General features: G+C 34.4%; 1 protein-coding gene across 1 annotated transcript; it reads left to right on the top strand.

Annotated features, from left to right (window-relative positions):
- The first annotated feature begins 244 nt into the window (after positions 1-244).
- LOC141293747 (origin recognition complex subunit 2-like) lies at positions 245-12,360 on the top strand. The gene is made up of 16 exons (XM_073825803.1): positions 245-323; positions 1,497-1,646; positions 1,749-1,835; positions 1,932-2,024; positions 2,109-2,140; positions 2,236-2,293; positions 4,096-4,274; positions 4,425-4,523; positions 4,599-4,708; positions 4,797-4,929; positions 5,577-5,673; positions 5,744-5,890; positions 5,974-6,145; positions 6,229-6,290; positions 9,761-9,879; positions 9,956-12,360. The coding sequence occupies exons 1-16, from the start codon at positions 245-247 to the stop codon at positions 10,037-10,039; spliced, it is 1,701 nt and encodes a 566-aa protein (XP_073681904.1). The 3' UTR covers positions 10,040-12,360.
- Positions 12,361-14,814: the final 2,454 nt, after the last annotated feature.

Raw genomic sequence — 14,814 nt, 5'->3', positions numbered from 1 at the left:
GAAAAAAACTCTGAAAAAAAAAAAAGTTTACTTCATTCTAATTGGCTCAAGCGGCTCACGTGACTCTCCTCCTGTCACACGTGGGTTAAAATCTCTCCTGTGGCGCCGAATCGACAGTTCCCTCAGGATTTCAACAGGTCGATTTGAGCAAGATGAAGTTTTATTATCAAAACAAATGTTAGTAAACGTTTATGCAGGACTGGTATTGCAGTTTAAAGTCTGAGTTTAGCGCGTGAGGAGGAGGATGACGCAGAAACCGCCGTTAGAGGTTCGCTTCGTGGCTGATGAAGATGTTTTGGATCATATTGTAGAGAAACAGCAAGGTACAAGCGTTTCTCCTCAGTTTTAATATTATTATCGTTATAGGATCGGCGTTGGTGTGTTTAAATACAACTTTAAAGGCACTCATTTAACTTTGGTTTAACTTTTAAACTATAAATTACGACATAAACAGTCATTTCTGTAATACTGTGGTAGTAGTACTATGGTACCAGATGTATGTCTGTGTGTGTATTTATTTTAGTTAGATAGATAGATAAAAAAAAAAGAGTATAACATTAATAAACTATCTATCTATCTTGTTTAGTTGTGTATTTATATTTATGTATTATTATATTTATTTTTACTTGGTATAAATTAATTTTTTAATAAATTTTAATACATTATTTATATTTGGTTATACATATACATACACACACACATGCATTGCAAAATGTACAAACTATATTACTGTAACTATATATGTATATATATATATATATATATATATATATATATACACATATATATGTTGTTTGTTGATATACATATATATATTTGTCATCTATCTTGTTTAGTTGTGTATTTATATTTATTAATATATATAGTTTTACTTGGTGTATGTTAATTTTTCAGTAATTTTAATACATTTTTAAATGTTTATTTTTGCTTATTGATCTATTTTAGTTATTTTATTAATGTTTATTTATTTATTGTTATATATTTATATATATATATATATATATATATATATATATATATACACACACACATAATATACATTATTTATATTTATATATTTTTTATATATATTTATAAATATATAAAACTATATATATATATATATATATATATATATAGTTTTATATATTTTGCTTATATATTTATTTATTGATCTATTTATTTGAGTTAGTTTAATAATGTTATACTTCATATTTATTTGATATATATTATCCTTATATCTATCTATCTATCTTGTTTAGATGTGTATTTATATATTTATTTATTGCTATATTTTATTTTGTACATGCATGCATACATGTTATATTTAATTTATATTTTAGTTAATTCGTTAAAAATGTAAAAAATACTGTATAATTTTTTTATTGTTTATTTATTTTTTCTTATATGTGTGTGTGTGTGTGTGTGTGTGTGTGTGTGTTTGTGTGTGTAATGTCAGTGTTATGGATAGTAACTGATTATTGATAAAAATGTGACATTTTGCATTATAAATCTAGATGTAAAAGCAACTAATGGATCCATACAGACACTAGTGACCCTAAAATCCCCCCAGAAATCCAAACGATCAGAGGATGAGGATGATGAAGATGATGACGAAGTGTGGAATGAGCAGAACTATGTGGAGGCTCTGTGCACCGGATCACAAGGTGACCACAAACAGATAATGCACTGTTTTCACAGACAGCGTGAATCATGATGTCCTCCATTCTGTTGTAATTCTAACTTCTCATTGGTTGATTGTTTCCCAGATGAGAGTGAAAATGGCACCATCACCGCAGGATCGTCTGTCTTCTCGTTTCAGACCATCAAACGGGGCAATAAAATGGCTCAGATAGGTGAGTTTCACAGGCTGCGTTATAAGTAGCATACACATTAAATATTCATATTTCTGAGCGAGTTGTAGATGTTGACTGTGATGTGTGTTTGTGTAGCATCTGAATTGGCCCGAACGCCTGGGAAGAACGTGACCTTCTGCACATCGGACACAAACGAGGAGTCGTCCAGCCCGACACGCGCCGCTAAAAGTCCGTCCTGATCCTGTGCTTTGTTTTCTTCTCTCTTTTTCAGTTTAAAGACTGACTCTGGTTTTCTCTGTTTGTCTGTTACAGAATCAGCCAATCAGAACAAAACCCCTCAGAAGGTGAACTCACGTGTTTCTGTGCCAAAACAATATACATGTTTACATGAGGTTGTGTTTTACTCACAGATGTGTGTATATATATATCGTCTGCTCAGGGAAAGAAAGTGCAGTTCATCTCAACGACGCCACACCGACTGCGCAAGAGACTCTCAGGTTCGTTCGGGTTTTGTTTAATTTATGTTTTGCAGTAAGACAGTATAGACAATATAATACAATATTTCTTTCTTTCATAAATAAATAAATGCTAACAAATTAATAGAATAATATTTAAATATACAAATAATGTTTACGTTAAATTGCAGAATAAATGCACATAGATCACATAAACATTGTACATTTACTAATAAAAGTCTTCTTATTAAAAATGCACATAAATGCAAAAATATTAGGTTTATGACAGTACGAAAAAGTAAAAAAAAAATTCTTACAAAAATAAATAAATTTAAACAAATAACAGCTAAATAACTGGCAAATAAAATTCTAGAATAAATGCATGTAAATTACATGAACATTATACATTTACAAATAAAAGTGTTATAATTAACAAATCATTATTTGTGTAGTTATTAAGTTATAACAAATTATTATCCTGTATTCATTTTAATGTAAAAGTATTATATTTATTAGAGTAGAAACAAGTAAACATTTTATTTATCTCCTTTCAATAATAAATAAATACTAAGCAAATTTAAAAGAATAATGGCTGAATAGGCAAATAAAGTTAACTTTAATTTCTTTAATTGATAAATTATGACAAATTTGTAATAATGTATTAATATTAATATGAATGCAAAATATATTCGATTTATAACAATAGAAAAAAGTAATTAATAAATAAATAAATAAATGGTAACAATGTAAAAGAATAATAGCCTTTTTTTGCATTTAGGCTTGCAAATAAAAGTATTATAATTAACAAATTCATATTTGTGTAATTATTAAATTATTAATAATGTATTAATATTAATGCAAAAATATGATTAGAATTGACAATAGAAAAAAGTAAATAAATGTTAATTTTCTTTCTTCCAAAAATAGAATAAATGCTTCCAAAATAGAGAATAAATGCACATAAATTACCTAAAATTATGCACTTGCAAAAAAAGTATTATATTAACAAATTAATATTCGTGTAATTATCAATTCAATATCAATTATATATAATAAATTATTATTGTGTTAATATTAGTCCAAAAATAATAGATTTATGACCATAGAAAAAAGTAAATAATTAAATTTGTCTTCTTCCAAAAAGAAATAAATAGTAACAAAATTAATAAGAATGATAGAAATAACTTGCAAATAAAGTTCATGTTAAATTTGAGAATAAATTTAATACAATAATAAAAGTATAATAAAAGTAATACAATTAACAAATCAACATTTGTGTAATTATTAAATTATAACAAATTATTAATGTGTTAATATTAATGTAAAAACATTAGATTTATGACGATAGAAAAAAGTACATAAATGTTCATTTTTCTTTGTCCAAAAATAAATGGTAACAAAATTTAACAGAATAATAGCTAAATAACTGACAAATAAAGTTCACTTCTCATTTATATTTGTGTAATTATCCAATTATAATAAATTATTCATAATATATAAATATTAATGCAAAAATATGATTAGATTAATGACAATAGAAAAAAAGTAAATATACATTTTTCTTCGTCCAACAATAAATAAATAGCAACAAAATTTAAAAGAATAATAGCTAAATAACTGGCAAATAAAGTTCACTTTACATGTGACATTAAATGCACATAAAGTACCTAAAAATGTGCATTTAGGCTTGTAAATAAAAGTATTATAATGATAAAATCAATTATTAATAATGTATTAATAGTAATACAAAAATATTTGATTCATAACAATAGAAAAAAGTAAATTAAATGTAATATCACTTTAAATTTATCAGTTTCGTCTATTAATGTGTAATTGTGGTGCAGCTCCGAACCTGCGTTCAGACAGCGAGAGCGATTTCTCCCCCTCAAACTCTGAGGATGATGATGATGATGCTGAAGAACAGGAGGGGAAGAAGGATATCCAGCCCAAAACACCCAGTAAAAACACATCAGCTGCTGCCCTCTATAAGACGCCCAATAAGAAGAGCAAGAAAGCAGCAGAGGTGAGACTCTCCTTTGACTTTCAGACCATCTGCATGAGGACTCAGATGAGCCTGAAAGCAGTGCAGAAAGAGTTTGTGACTGTTTTACCTTCAGAAAATATAAAGTCTAGCTCTGAAAGTCTCTGTTGTTGTGTGAATGTTCTCCTGCAGTCTGATCTGGTGGAGGAGTATTTTGAAGCTCACAGCAGCTCGAAGGTTCTGACGTCCGATCGGACCCTCCAGAAACTCCAGACGCCCAAACTGGACCGAGTGAGTGATCTTCATCCGTCTGTGATTGTGGCATCTATGTGAGATCTAACGGAGGAGCTCCATTGTGTTTTATAGGAAACTCTGCTCAGCCTGTTGGGTGACAACCCGCCACGATTTGCAGAAGAAATTAAACAGCTCAACGCAAAACACCAGAAGAACTTCAACCAGTGGATGCTGCATTTGCAGTTGAGTGTGTGTGAGAGAGAGTTTGTAATCTAGGATGATGAAGACGCACATATTCATCTTGTTTTTCTCTGTTCATGAATATTTCAGCATGGGCTTTAACATCTTGATCTTCGGTTTGGGCTCCAAGAAGCTCTTGCTGGAGAAGTTCCGCACATCCATGCTGTCTGACTACGATCATGTGGTGGTCAATGGCTTCTTCCCCAGTATGACCCTCAAATCGGTTTGTTTGCTGCTTCATTTTCATACAGTGAAGAAACAAAAGATAATAAGTCGATGTACAAGAGGCATCATTGTGGAAAAAAAGCTTTTATTTACGTAAAAAGGGTCTAGCAATGCTCGCACCTGCCCTGAAGCGGCTTCATAACTACATCCATGTTTGCACGTCTCATTTGATGAGGTAATTTCACAGAAGTCGCCTCCTACAGTGCAATTCGACTTGGTATACGTCATCTGCGCTAACATATCAAGGTGAAAGTCATCATATCTTGCATAGTTTAGACCCAGCTCCCAACCCAACTTTGAGAATAGATTAACGCCAATATTTTTTTTTATCGCCCGATAAGAGTCTCACGTTAATGCAGCACGTTAACGCCGATAACGGCCCACCACTACTATAATGATAATCTAACTATAACAGTAGCTGATAAACATCACAATGACTGAAGCCATAACAATAACAACTGTAAAAATGAATATAACGATAACAAACAATGACAACAAAAAGCATAATGATGACTGTAACTATAAACAATAACTCTTAAGTGTTTATTTTGAGCATGAGCTGCTGTTTTATCATCCATCTCTTAAAATGCTCAATAACATCTTTAATCTGACTGACATGGTCTGAATCCTGCTGTAATCCGACAGATCCTGAATTCCCTCACCTGTGACGTGTTTGGACACGAGGGAACCTTCCGTAATCCTGCAGACCAGATCGACTTCATCATCAAAACTCTCAGAGAAGGTAAAGCTGATGTCTCTCAGCTCATCTCCTGTCGTCTCCATTGTCTGTAAACCGCGCGTTTGTCTTCCAGACCCGACCAATCACGTCTTCCTGATCATCAATAACATCGACGGGCCCATGCTGAGGGGCGACAGGAACCAGCAGGCTCTGGGGCAGCTGGCGGCGCTTCCCAACATGCACCTGCTGGCCTCCATTGACCACATCAACGCTCCACTCAGTCAGTCTCACGCTCCAGCTCTAGATGATGCTGATCACTCATATTACGGTCTGATCATGTTCTCCTTGTGTGTGTTTGCTCAGTCTGGGATCAAGCCAAGATGAGCATGTTCAACTGGCTGTGGTACGAAACCACCACGTATATGCCGTACACCGAGGAGACGTCGTACGAGAACTCACTGCTGGTGCAGCAGACCGGAGCGCTGGCCCTCAGCTCACTCACACACGTGCTGCGCAGCCTCACGCCCAACGCCAGGTAACACACACACACACATGTAAAAACTAATGCATTTACTTTCATCAGTGTGTGTGTCTGATGTGTGTCTGTGTGATTTACAGGGGAATCTTCAGATTACTGGCAGAGTTTCAGCTGGAGAACAAGGACAATCCTGCATATACAGGTAACACACTGAATCTGGGTAGTTATGGAAGTCCATTTCCGCCACTGAAGAAAAAATAAAGGTAATTGCAACTTTTCATCTCACAATTCTGACTGAAGTCGTAAACTCGCAATTGTGAGAAAAAAGTCAGAATTGCAAGATATAAATTCCCAAATCTGACTTTTTACTTGCAATTGCGACTTTGTATCTTGCAATTCTGACTTTTTTTTTATTCATAACTGAGCTATAAACACAAAATTATAAAGTCAGGATTGTGGGATATATATCTTGCAATTCTGACTTTCTCAAAACTGTGAGATATAAACGCGCAATTGCGATTTATAAAGTCAGAATCGGGGGATATAAACTCTAAATTGCGAGAGTCAGAATTGCAAGATATAAATTCCCAAATCTGACTTTTTTCTTGCAATTGCGACTTTGTATCTTGCAATTCTGACTTTTTTTTTTACTCAGAACTGAGCTTTAAACACAAAATTATAAAGTTATAAAGTCAGGATTGTGGGATATATATCTTGCAATTCTGACTTTCTCGCAATTGTGAGTTTATATCCCACAATTCTGACTTTATAACTCGCAATAGGTTGTTTGCACATGACGTCACTGCTGTGGCGCGAAATGCAGATGGAGGGCAGGAAGTAATTTTACTCCGTAGGAATCAGTAGCAGAAACTTACAATGCCTATGTTTTCCGTTGTTTATAGGCGCTCAAAATCGGTCAAACCGAGAAACCACACAGAGCTTTTATCATTGTATGAAAATCAAGAAATTGACTAAAAATCGCTTGTAAACCTTCGTCTGCGGTCAGGAGGAGAGCTGGATAATTCTTGTGTGTGCAAATGGTTAAGAAAAGACATAATAATATGTTAAGATATTAATTAAGAAATTTATAACTAGATACAGCGTGAGACGGTGAGAATTTACTAAACGACACAAGTAGACACGACGTATATTTGTAGTTTCGAGAGCTTAACGGATATTGCAATAAACTGAAGTGAGTGACAGCTTTTTAGTGACTATATGAAAGCGATATTTGCTCGCTTTCTGCTAGAATCAGTTCAGAATTTAAATAAAAGTTTCGTTTTTACGTGCATGACTCAAAAAGCAGAACGGATGAGATGGAGGAAAGTCTGTACTGTATTGGTTTGGACGCTATCACAAGAGAAAGGTACAGAAAATCACAACATGTGTTGGATGTGATCGTTATGTTATGAAGACGATTTTTTCGACCAAATTGAAATAGTTGCCTGCCATCGATGCTGTAAATATAAGCGAAGTAAGCCTGATTGCAAACAATTTCAAAAGTGATTCCCACATTTATATAAAGGATGCAGGATATATGTCACTCCTGAAACTACTGCTGGACAGGGTTTTGGCTGTTGGTCCTGTTAGCAGCACGTAAATCCAGCAAATATTTCTTCCATAGTCACTAAAAGGCTGTCACTCACTTCAATTTATGACAATCTCACAAGGTTCCGTTGTAATCAATCGCATATATAAAGTCTTATTTACAGTGTGGTATTTAGCGAATTCTCACTGTCTCACCCTGTAACTATTTATATATTTGTTATCTTAATATTATTTTATCATTTATTAAGCATTTGCACACACAAGCATTATCTGACTCTCCTCCTGACCGCAAGCCACTTTTCTCTGCGTTTTTGAGTCAATTTCTTGCGTTTTTCTCCTTATGGACACCATATATTCATACACGATAAGAAATGAAATTTCGAGGTTTGACCAATTTCCATAAATAACTTAAAACATAGGCATTTCGAGTTTCTGCTAGTGATTCCTATGAAGAAAAATAACTTCCTGCCCTCCAGCTGCATTTGGCGCATCATCAGAACCACGTGATTGAAAACAACATATTGTGCTTTTATATCTCACAGTTCTGAGAAAAGTCAGAATTGTGAGTTTATATCTCTCAATTCTGAGAAAAAAAGTCAGCCTTGTGAGATAAGTGGCAATAAACTTTAAAAAAAATTGTATTCAGTGGTAGAAGCGGGCTTCCATAGGTAGTTGAAAAAACTACCGACTTTTTATCTTACAATTCAAACTTTTTTACTCAGAATGTTATAAAGTCAGAATTGCAGGATATAAACTCACAATTGTGAGATATAAAGTCCAGTTCTTTCTCTGAGGACAAAAAAAGACTGATATGTTCACAGAATTTGGTAGTTTGTGTCTCACATTTCTGACTTCATTCCTCGAATTGTGAGTTAATATTATGCAGTTCTGACTTTATAACTTGCAAATGTAAGTTTATATCACAATTCTGAGAAAAAAAAGTCTGTATTGTGAGATAAGTCACAGTAACCTTTTTAATTTTTTATTCAGTGGCGGAAACAGGCTTCTATAGATAGTTGACAAATAGCCAGTAAAAAATGCTTTTTTTTGGGGGGTGAAAAACTATTTTTGAAGAAATGCATATATTTATGTAGTGAGAAATCTGATCTTTGAGAAAATATAAAGGGTCACTAACTTAGTGATACTAACATTTTAGAAATCGAATAACACTGCAGCTTTTATAACAACAGTTCCATGTAGGACTAAAAAATTAACAATTTCCTGCATTTCAAATAATGACAATATTAATTACACTGCTGCTCAAAAGTTTGGGATCAGTAAGATTTTTAGTGCTTTTTTAGTGCTTTTCTGCTCATCAAGGCTGCGTTTATTTGATTAAAAATACAGGAAAAAATTTAATATTGTGAAATGTTAATGCAATTTAAAATAGTGTTTTTTTTATTTTATTTATTTTAATATAGTTTAAAATGTAATTTATTCCTGTGATGCAAAGCTGAATTTTTATTAATGTTGGAAACAGTTGTGCTGTGTGTGATTCTTTGATGAATAAAATGTTTAAAATAAAACAGCATTTATTTAAAATAGAAATCTTTTGTAACAATATACACTACCGTTCAAAGTTTGGGGTCAGTACATTTCTTCTTTCTTTCTCTCTTTGCAAGAAAACAATACTTTTAATTCGGATGAGCGAGGATGTGTTAAATTGATCAAATGTGATAGAAAAGACTTATATTGTTAGAAAAGATTTCTATTTTGAATAAATGCTGTTCTTTTTAACTTTTCATTCATCAAAGAATCCTGAAAAAGTATCACAGGTTCTAAAAAAAAATATTAACTGTTTCCAACATTGATTATAAAAGTAATAAATCAGCATATTGGAATGATTTCTGAAGGATCATGTGACACTGAAGACTGGAGTAATGATGCTGAAAATTCAGCTTTGCATCAGAAATAAATTATATTTTAAAGTATATTAAAATAAAAACTGTTTATTTGAATTGCAATAATATTTTTGTGTTTTTTATCAAATAAACTGATTGATTAGCATCAAAAGACTTTTATAAAAACATATAAAAATCACACTGATCCCGCACTGAAAATGCCAACAACCCATGTGTTTATTATGAAACTCCTGCATATTAAAATGAATTGTTGTTTGTTCAGGATTGTCTTTCCAGGACTTCTACCAGCGTTGTCGTGAGTCGTTCTTGGTGAACAGTGACATCACGCTGCGCACACAACTTACTGAGTTCAGAGACCACAAACTCATCCGCACCAAGAAGGTCAGAACTTGACTAAACTCATTTCACGTGCAGAATAACTGAAGTTGTTATTTACACAGCGTTATATTTCCGTCAGGGCGCCGATGGAGTGGAATATTTGCTGATTCCGGTGGATAACGGCACTCTGACTGACTTCCTGGAGAAAAACGATGTGGAGTGAAACCCGGAAACCTCACTGCTCTCCACAGCTCATTAAATGTAGCTGAATAGCACTTGATCTTTCTGATGAATACCTTGCCAACGTTAGATCATAAATGATTTGAAAAGAGAGACACTTTATGCGGTTGCAGGGTTAAACAGCACTTACAGGAATAGTTCAGACAACAAAAGATTTGTAGAAATGTGCCATTCCATCACTGTCTCACCAATAGATGCTCTGGAGTGAATGGGTGCCGTCAGAATGAGAGTCCAAACAGCTCATAAAAACATCACAATGATTCACAAGTAATCCACACCACTCCGGTCCATCAGTTAACATCTTGACAAGACAAAAGCTGAAACAAATCCATCATTAAGATGTTTGTAACTCAAATACGAGTCCATAATCCATAATGACTCTTCCTCCAGTGAAAAAGTGGTCAGATTAAGCACCGTTTACAAGACAAAACAGCTGAAAACAGCTCAGATTTTGATGTGAGAGACAACAGGAGATGGACTTTTTCACTGGAGGTGGACTATTTTAGTTAAAACATCTTAATGATGGATTTGTTTCAACTTTTGTCCTCTGCAGTGAATGGGTGCCGTCAGAATGAGAGCTGATTAAAGCTCCAGTGAAAAAAGTGGTCAGATTAAGCACCGTTTAAAAGACAAAACAGCTGAAAACAGCTCAGATTTTGATGTGAGAGACAACAGGAAATGCACTTTTTCACTGGAGGAAGCGTTATTATGGATTATGGACTCGTATTTGAGTTAAAAACATCTTAATGATGGATTAGTTTTCATTAGATTCATCATGGCCTCAGATTTTAGTTTAAAACGTCTTAATGATAGATTTGTTTCAGCTTTTGTCCTCTGCAGTGAATGGGTGCCGTCAGAATGAGAGTCCAAACAGCTGATAAAAACATCACAATAATCCAATAACACTGGAACAAATCCATCAAGACGTTTTTGACTCCAATACGAGTCTGTAATCCATAATAACGCTTCCTCCAGTAAAAAGGTGGTCAGATTAAGCGCCGTTTACAAGACAAAACAGTTCAAAACATCTCAGATTTTGATGCGAGAGACAACAGGAGATGGACTTTTTCACTGGAGGAAATGTTATTATGGATTATGGACTCATATTTGCGTTAAAAACATCTTAATGATGGATTTGTTTCAGCTTTTGTGAATGGGTGCCGTCAGAATGAGAGCTGATTAAAGCTCCAGTGAAAAAGTGGTCAGATTAAGCACCGTTTAAAAGTCAAAACAGCTGAAAACAGCTCAGATTTTGATGTGAGAGACAACAGGAAATGCACTTTTTCACTGGAGGAAGCGTTATTATGGATTATGGACTCGTATTTGAGTTAAAAACATCTTAATGATGGATTAGTTTTCATTAGATTCATTATGGCCTCAGATTTTGGTTTAAAACATCCTAATGATAGATTTGTTTCAGCTTTTGTCCTCTGCGGTGAATGGGTGCCGTCAAAATGAGAGTCCAAACAGCTGATAAAAACATCACAATAATCCAATAACACTGGAACAAATCCATCAAGACGTTTTTAACTCCAATACGAGTCTGTAATCCATAATAACGCTTCCTCCAGTGAAAAGGTGGTCAGATTAAGCGCCGTTTACAAGACAAAACAGTTCAAAACATCTCAGATTTTGATGCGAGAGACAACAGGAGATGCACTTTTTCACTGGAGGAAATGTTATTATGGATTATGGACGTTAAAAACATCTTAATGATGGATTTGTTTTAGCTTTTGTGAATGGGTGCCGTCAGAATGAGGGTCCAAACAGCTGATAAAAACATCACAATAACCCACACCACTCCAGTCCATCAGTTAACATCTTAAGACAAAAGCTCAAACAAATCCATCAAGATGTTTTTAACTCAAATTCGAGTTCATAATCCATAATAAGGCTTCCTCCAGTGAAAAGGTGGTCAGATTAAGCGCCGTTTACAAGACAAAACAGTTGAAAACAGCTCAGATTTTGATGTGAGAGACAACAGGAAATGCACTTTTTCACTGGAGGAAGCGTTATTATGGATTATGGACTCGTATTTGAGTTAAAAACATCTTAATGATGGATTAGTTTTCATTAGATTCATTATGGCCTCAGATTTTGGTTTAAAACATCCTAATGATAGATTTGTTTCAGCTTTTGTCCTCTGCAGTGAATGGGTGCCGTCAGAATGAGAGTCCAAACAGCTGATAAAAACATCACAATAATCCAATAACACTGGAACAAATCCATCAAGACGTTTTTAACTCCAATACGAGTCTGTAATCCATAATAACGCTTCCTCCAGTGAAAAGGTGGTCAGATTAAGCGCCGTTTACAACACAAAACAGTTGAAAACAGCTCAGATTTTGATGTGAGAGACAACAGGAAATGCACTTTTTCACTGGAGGAAGCGTTATTATGGATTATGGACTCGTATTTGAGTTAAAAACATCTTAATGATGGATTAGTTTTCATTAGATTCATTATGGCCTCAGATTTTGGTTTAAAACATCCTAATGATAGATTTGTTTCAGCTTTTGTCCTCTGCAGTGAATGGGTGCCGTCAGAATGAGAGTCCAAACAGCTGATAAAAACATCACAATAATCCAATAACACTGGAACAAATCCATCAAGACGTTTTTAACTCCAATACGAGTCTGTAATCCATAATAACGCTTCCTCCAGTGAAAAGGTGGTCAGATTAAGCGCCGTTTACAAGACAAAACAGTTGAAAACAGCTCAGATTTTGATGTGAGAGACAACAGGAGATGGACTTCTTCACTGGAGGAAATGTTATTATGGATTATGGACTCATATTTGCGTTAAAAACATCTTAATGATGGATTTGTTTCAGCTTTTGTGAATGGGTGCCGTCAGAATGAGAGCTGATTAAAGCTCCAGTGAAAAAGTGGTCAGATTAAGCACCGTTTAAAAGACAAAACAGCTCAGATTTTGATGTGAGAGACAACAGGAAATGCACTTTTTCACAGGAGGAAGCGTTATTATGGATTATGGACTCGTATTTGAGTTAAAAACATCTTAATGATGGATTAGTTTTCATTAGATTCATTATGGCCTCAGATTTTGGTTTAAAACATCCTAATGATAGATTTGTTTCAGCTTTTGTCCTCTGCGGTGAATGGGTGCCGTCAAAATGAGAGTCCAAACAGCTGATAAAAACATCACAATAATCCAATAACACTGGAACAAATCCATCAAGACGTTTTTAACTCCAATACGAGTCTGTAATCCATAATAACGCTTCCTCCAGTGAAAAGGTGGTCAGATTAAGCGCCGTTTACAAGACAAAACAGTTCAAAACATCTCAGATTTTGATGCGAGAGACAACAGGAGATGCACTTTTTCACTGGAGGAAATGTTATTATGGATTATGGACGTTAAAAACATCTTAATGATGGATTTGTTTTAGCTTTTGTGAATGGGTGCCGTCAGAATGAGGGTCCAAACAGCTGATAAAAACATCACAATAACCCACACCACTCCAGTCCATCAGTTAACATCTTAAGACAAAAGCTCAAACAAATCCATCAAGATGTTTTTAACTCAAATTCGAGTTCATAATCCATAATAAGGCTTCCTCCAGTGAAAAGGTGGTCAGATTAAGCGCCGTTTACAAGACAAAACAGTTGAAAACAGCTCAGATTTTGATGTGAGAGACAACAGGAAATGCACTTTTTCACTGGAGGAAGCGTTATTATGGATTATGGACTCGTATTTGAGTTAAAAACATCTTAATGATGGATTAGTTTTCATTAGATTCATTATGGCCTCAGATTTTGGTTTAAAACATCCTAATGATAGATTTGTTTCAGCTTTTGTCCTCTGCGGTGAATGGGTGCCGTCAAAATGAGAATCCAAACAGCTGATAAAAACATCACAATAATCCAATAACACTGGAACAAATCCATCAAGACGTTTTTAACTCCAATACGAGTCTGTAATCCATAATAACGCTTCCTCCAGTGAAAAGGTGGTCAGATTAAGCGCCGTTTACAAGACAAAACAGTTCAAAACATCTCAGATTTTGATGTGAGAGACAACAGGAGATGGACTTTTTCACTGGAGGAAGAGTTATTATGGATTATGGACTCATATTTGCGTTAAAAACATCTTAATGATGGATTTGTTTCAGCTTTTGTGAATGGGTGCCGTCAGAATGAGGGTCCAAACAGCTGATAAAAACATCACAATAACCCACACCACTCCAGTCCGTCAGTTAACATCTTAAGACAAAAGCTCAAACAAATCCATCAAGATGTTTTTAACTCAAATTCGAGTCCATAATCCATAATAAGGCTTCCTCCAGTGAAAAAGTGGTCAGATTAAGTGCCGTTTACAAGACAAAACTGAGGAGATTTTGATGCGAGAGACAACAGGAGATGGACTTTTTCACTGGAGGTGGACTATTTTAGTTAAAACATCTTAATGATGGATTTGTTTCAGCTTTTGTCCTCTGCAGTGAATGGGTGCCGTCAGAATGAGAGCTGATTAAAGCTCCAGTGAAAAAGTGGTCAGATTAAGCGCCGTTTACAAGCCAAAACTGAGCAGATTTTGATGTGAGAGACAACAGAAGATGGACTTTTTCACTGGAGGAAGCGTTATGTATTATGGACTCGCATTTTACTTAAAAACGTCTTAATGATGGATTTGTTTCAGCTTTTGTCTTCTCAAGATGTTAACTGATGGACTGGAGCGGTTTTGTGAATCATTGTGATGTTTTTATCAGCTGTTTGGACTCTCATTCTGACGGCACCCATT

This window comes from Garra rufa, chromosome 20, assembly GCF_049309525.1.
Source record: "Garra rufa chromosome 20, GarRuf1.0, whole genome shotgun sequence".
Lineage (NCBI taxonomy): Eukaryota > Metazoa > Chordata > Actinopteri > Cypriniformes > Cyprinidae > Garra > Garra rufa.
This window is presented reverse-complemented; position numbering and strand designations above follow the sequence as displayed.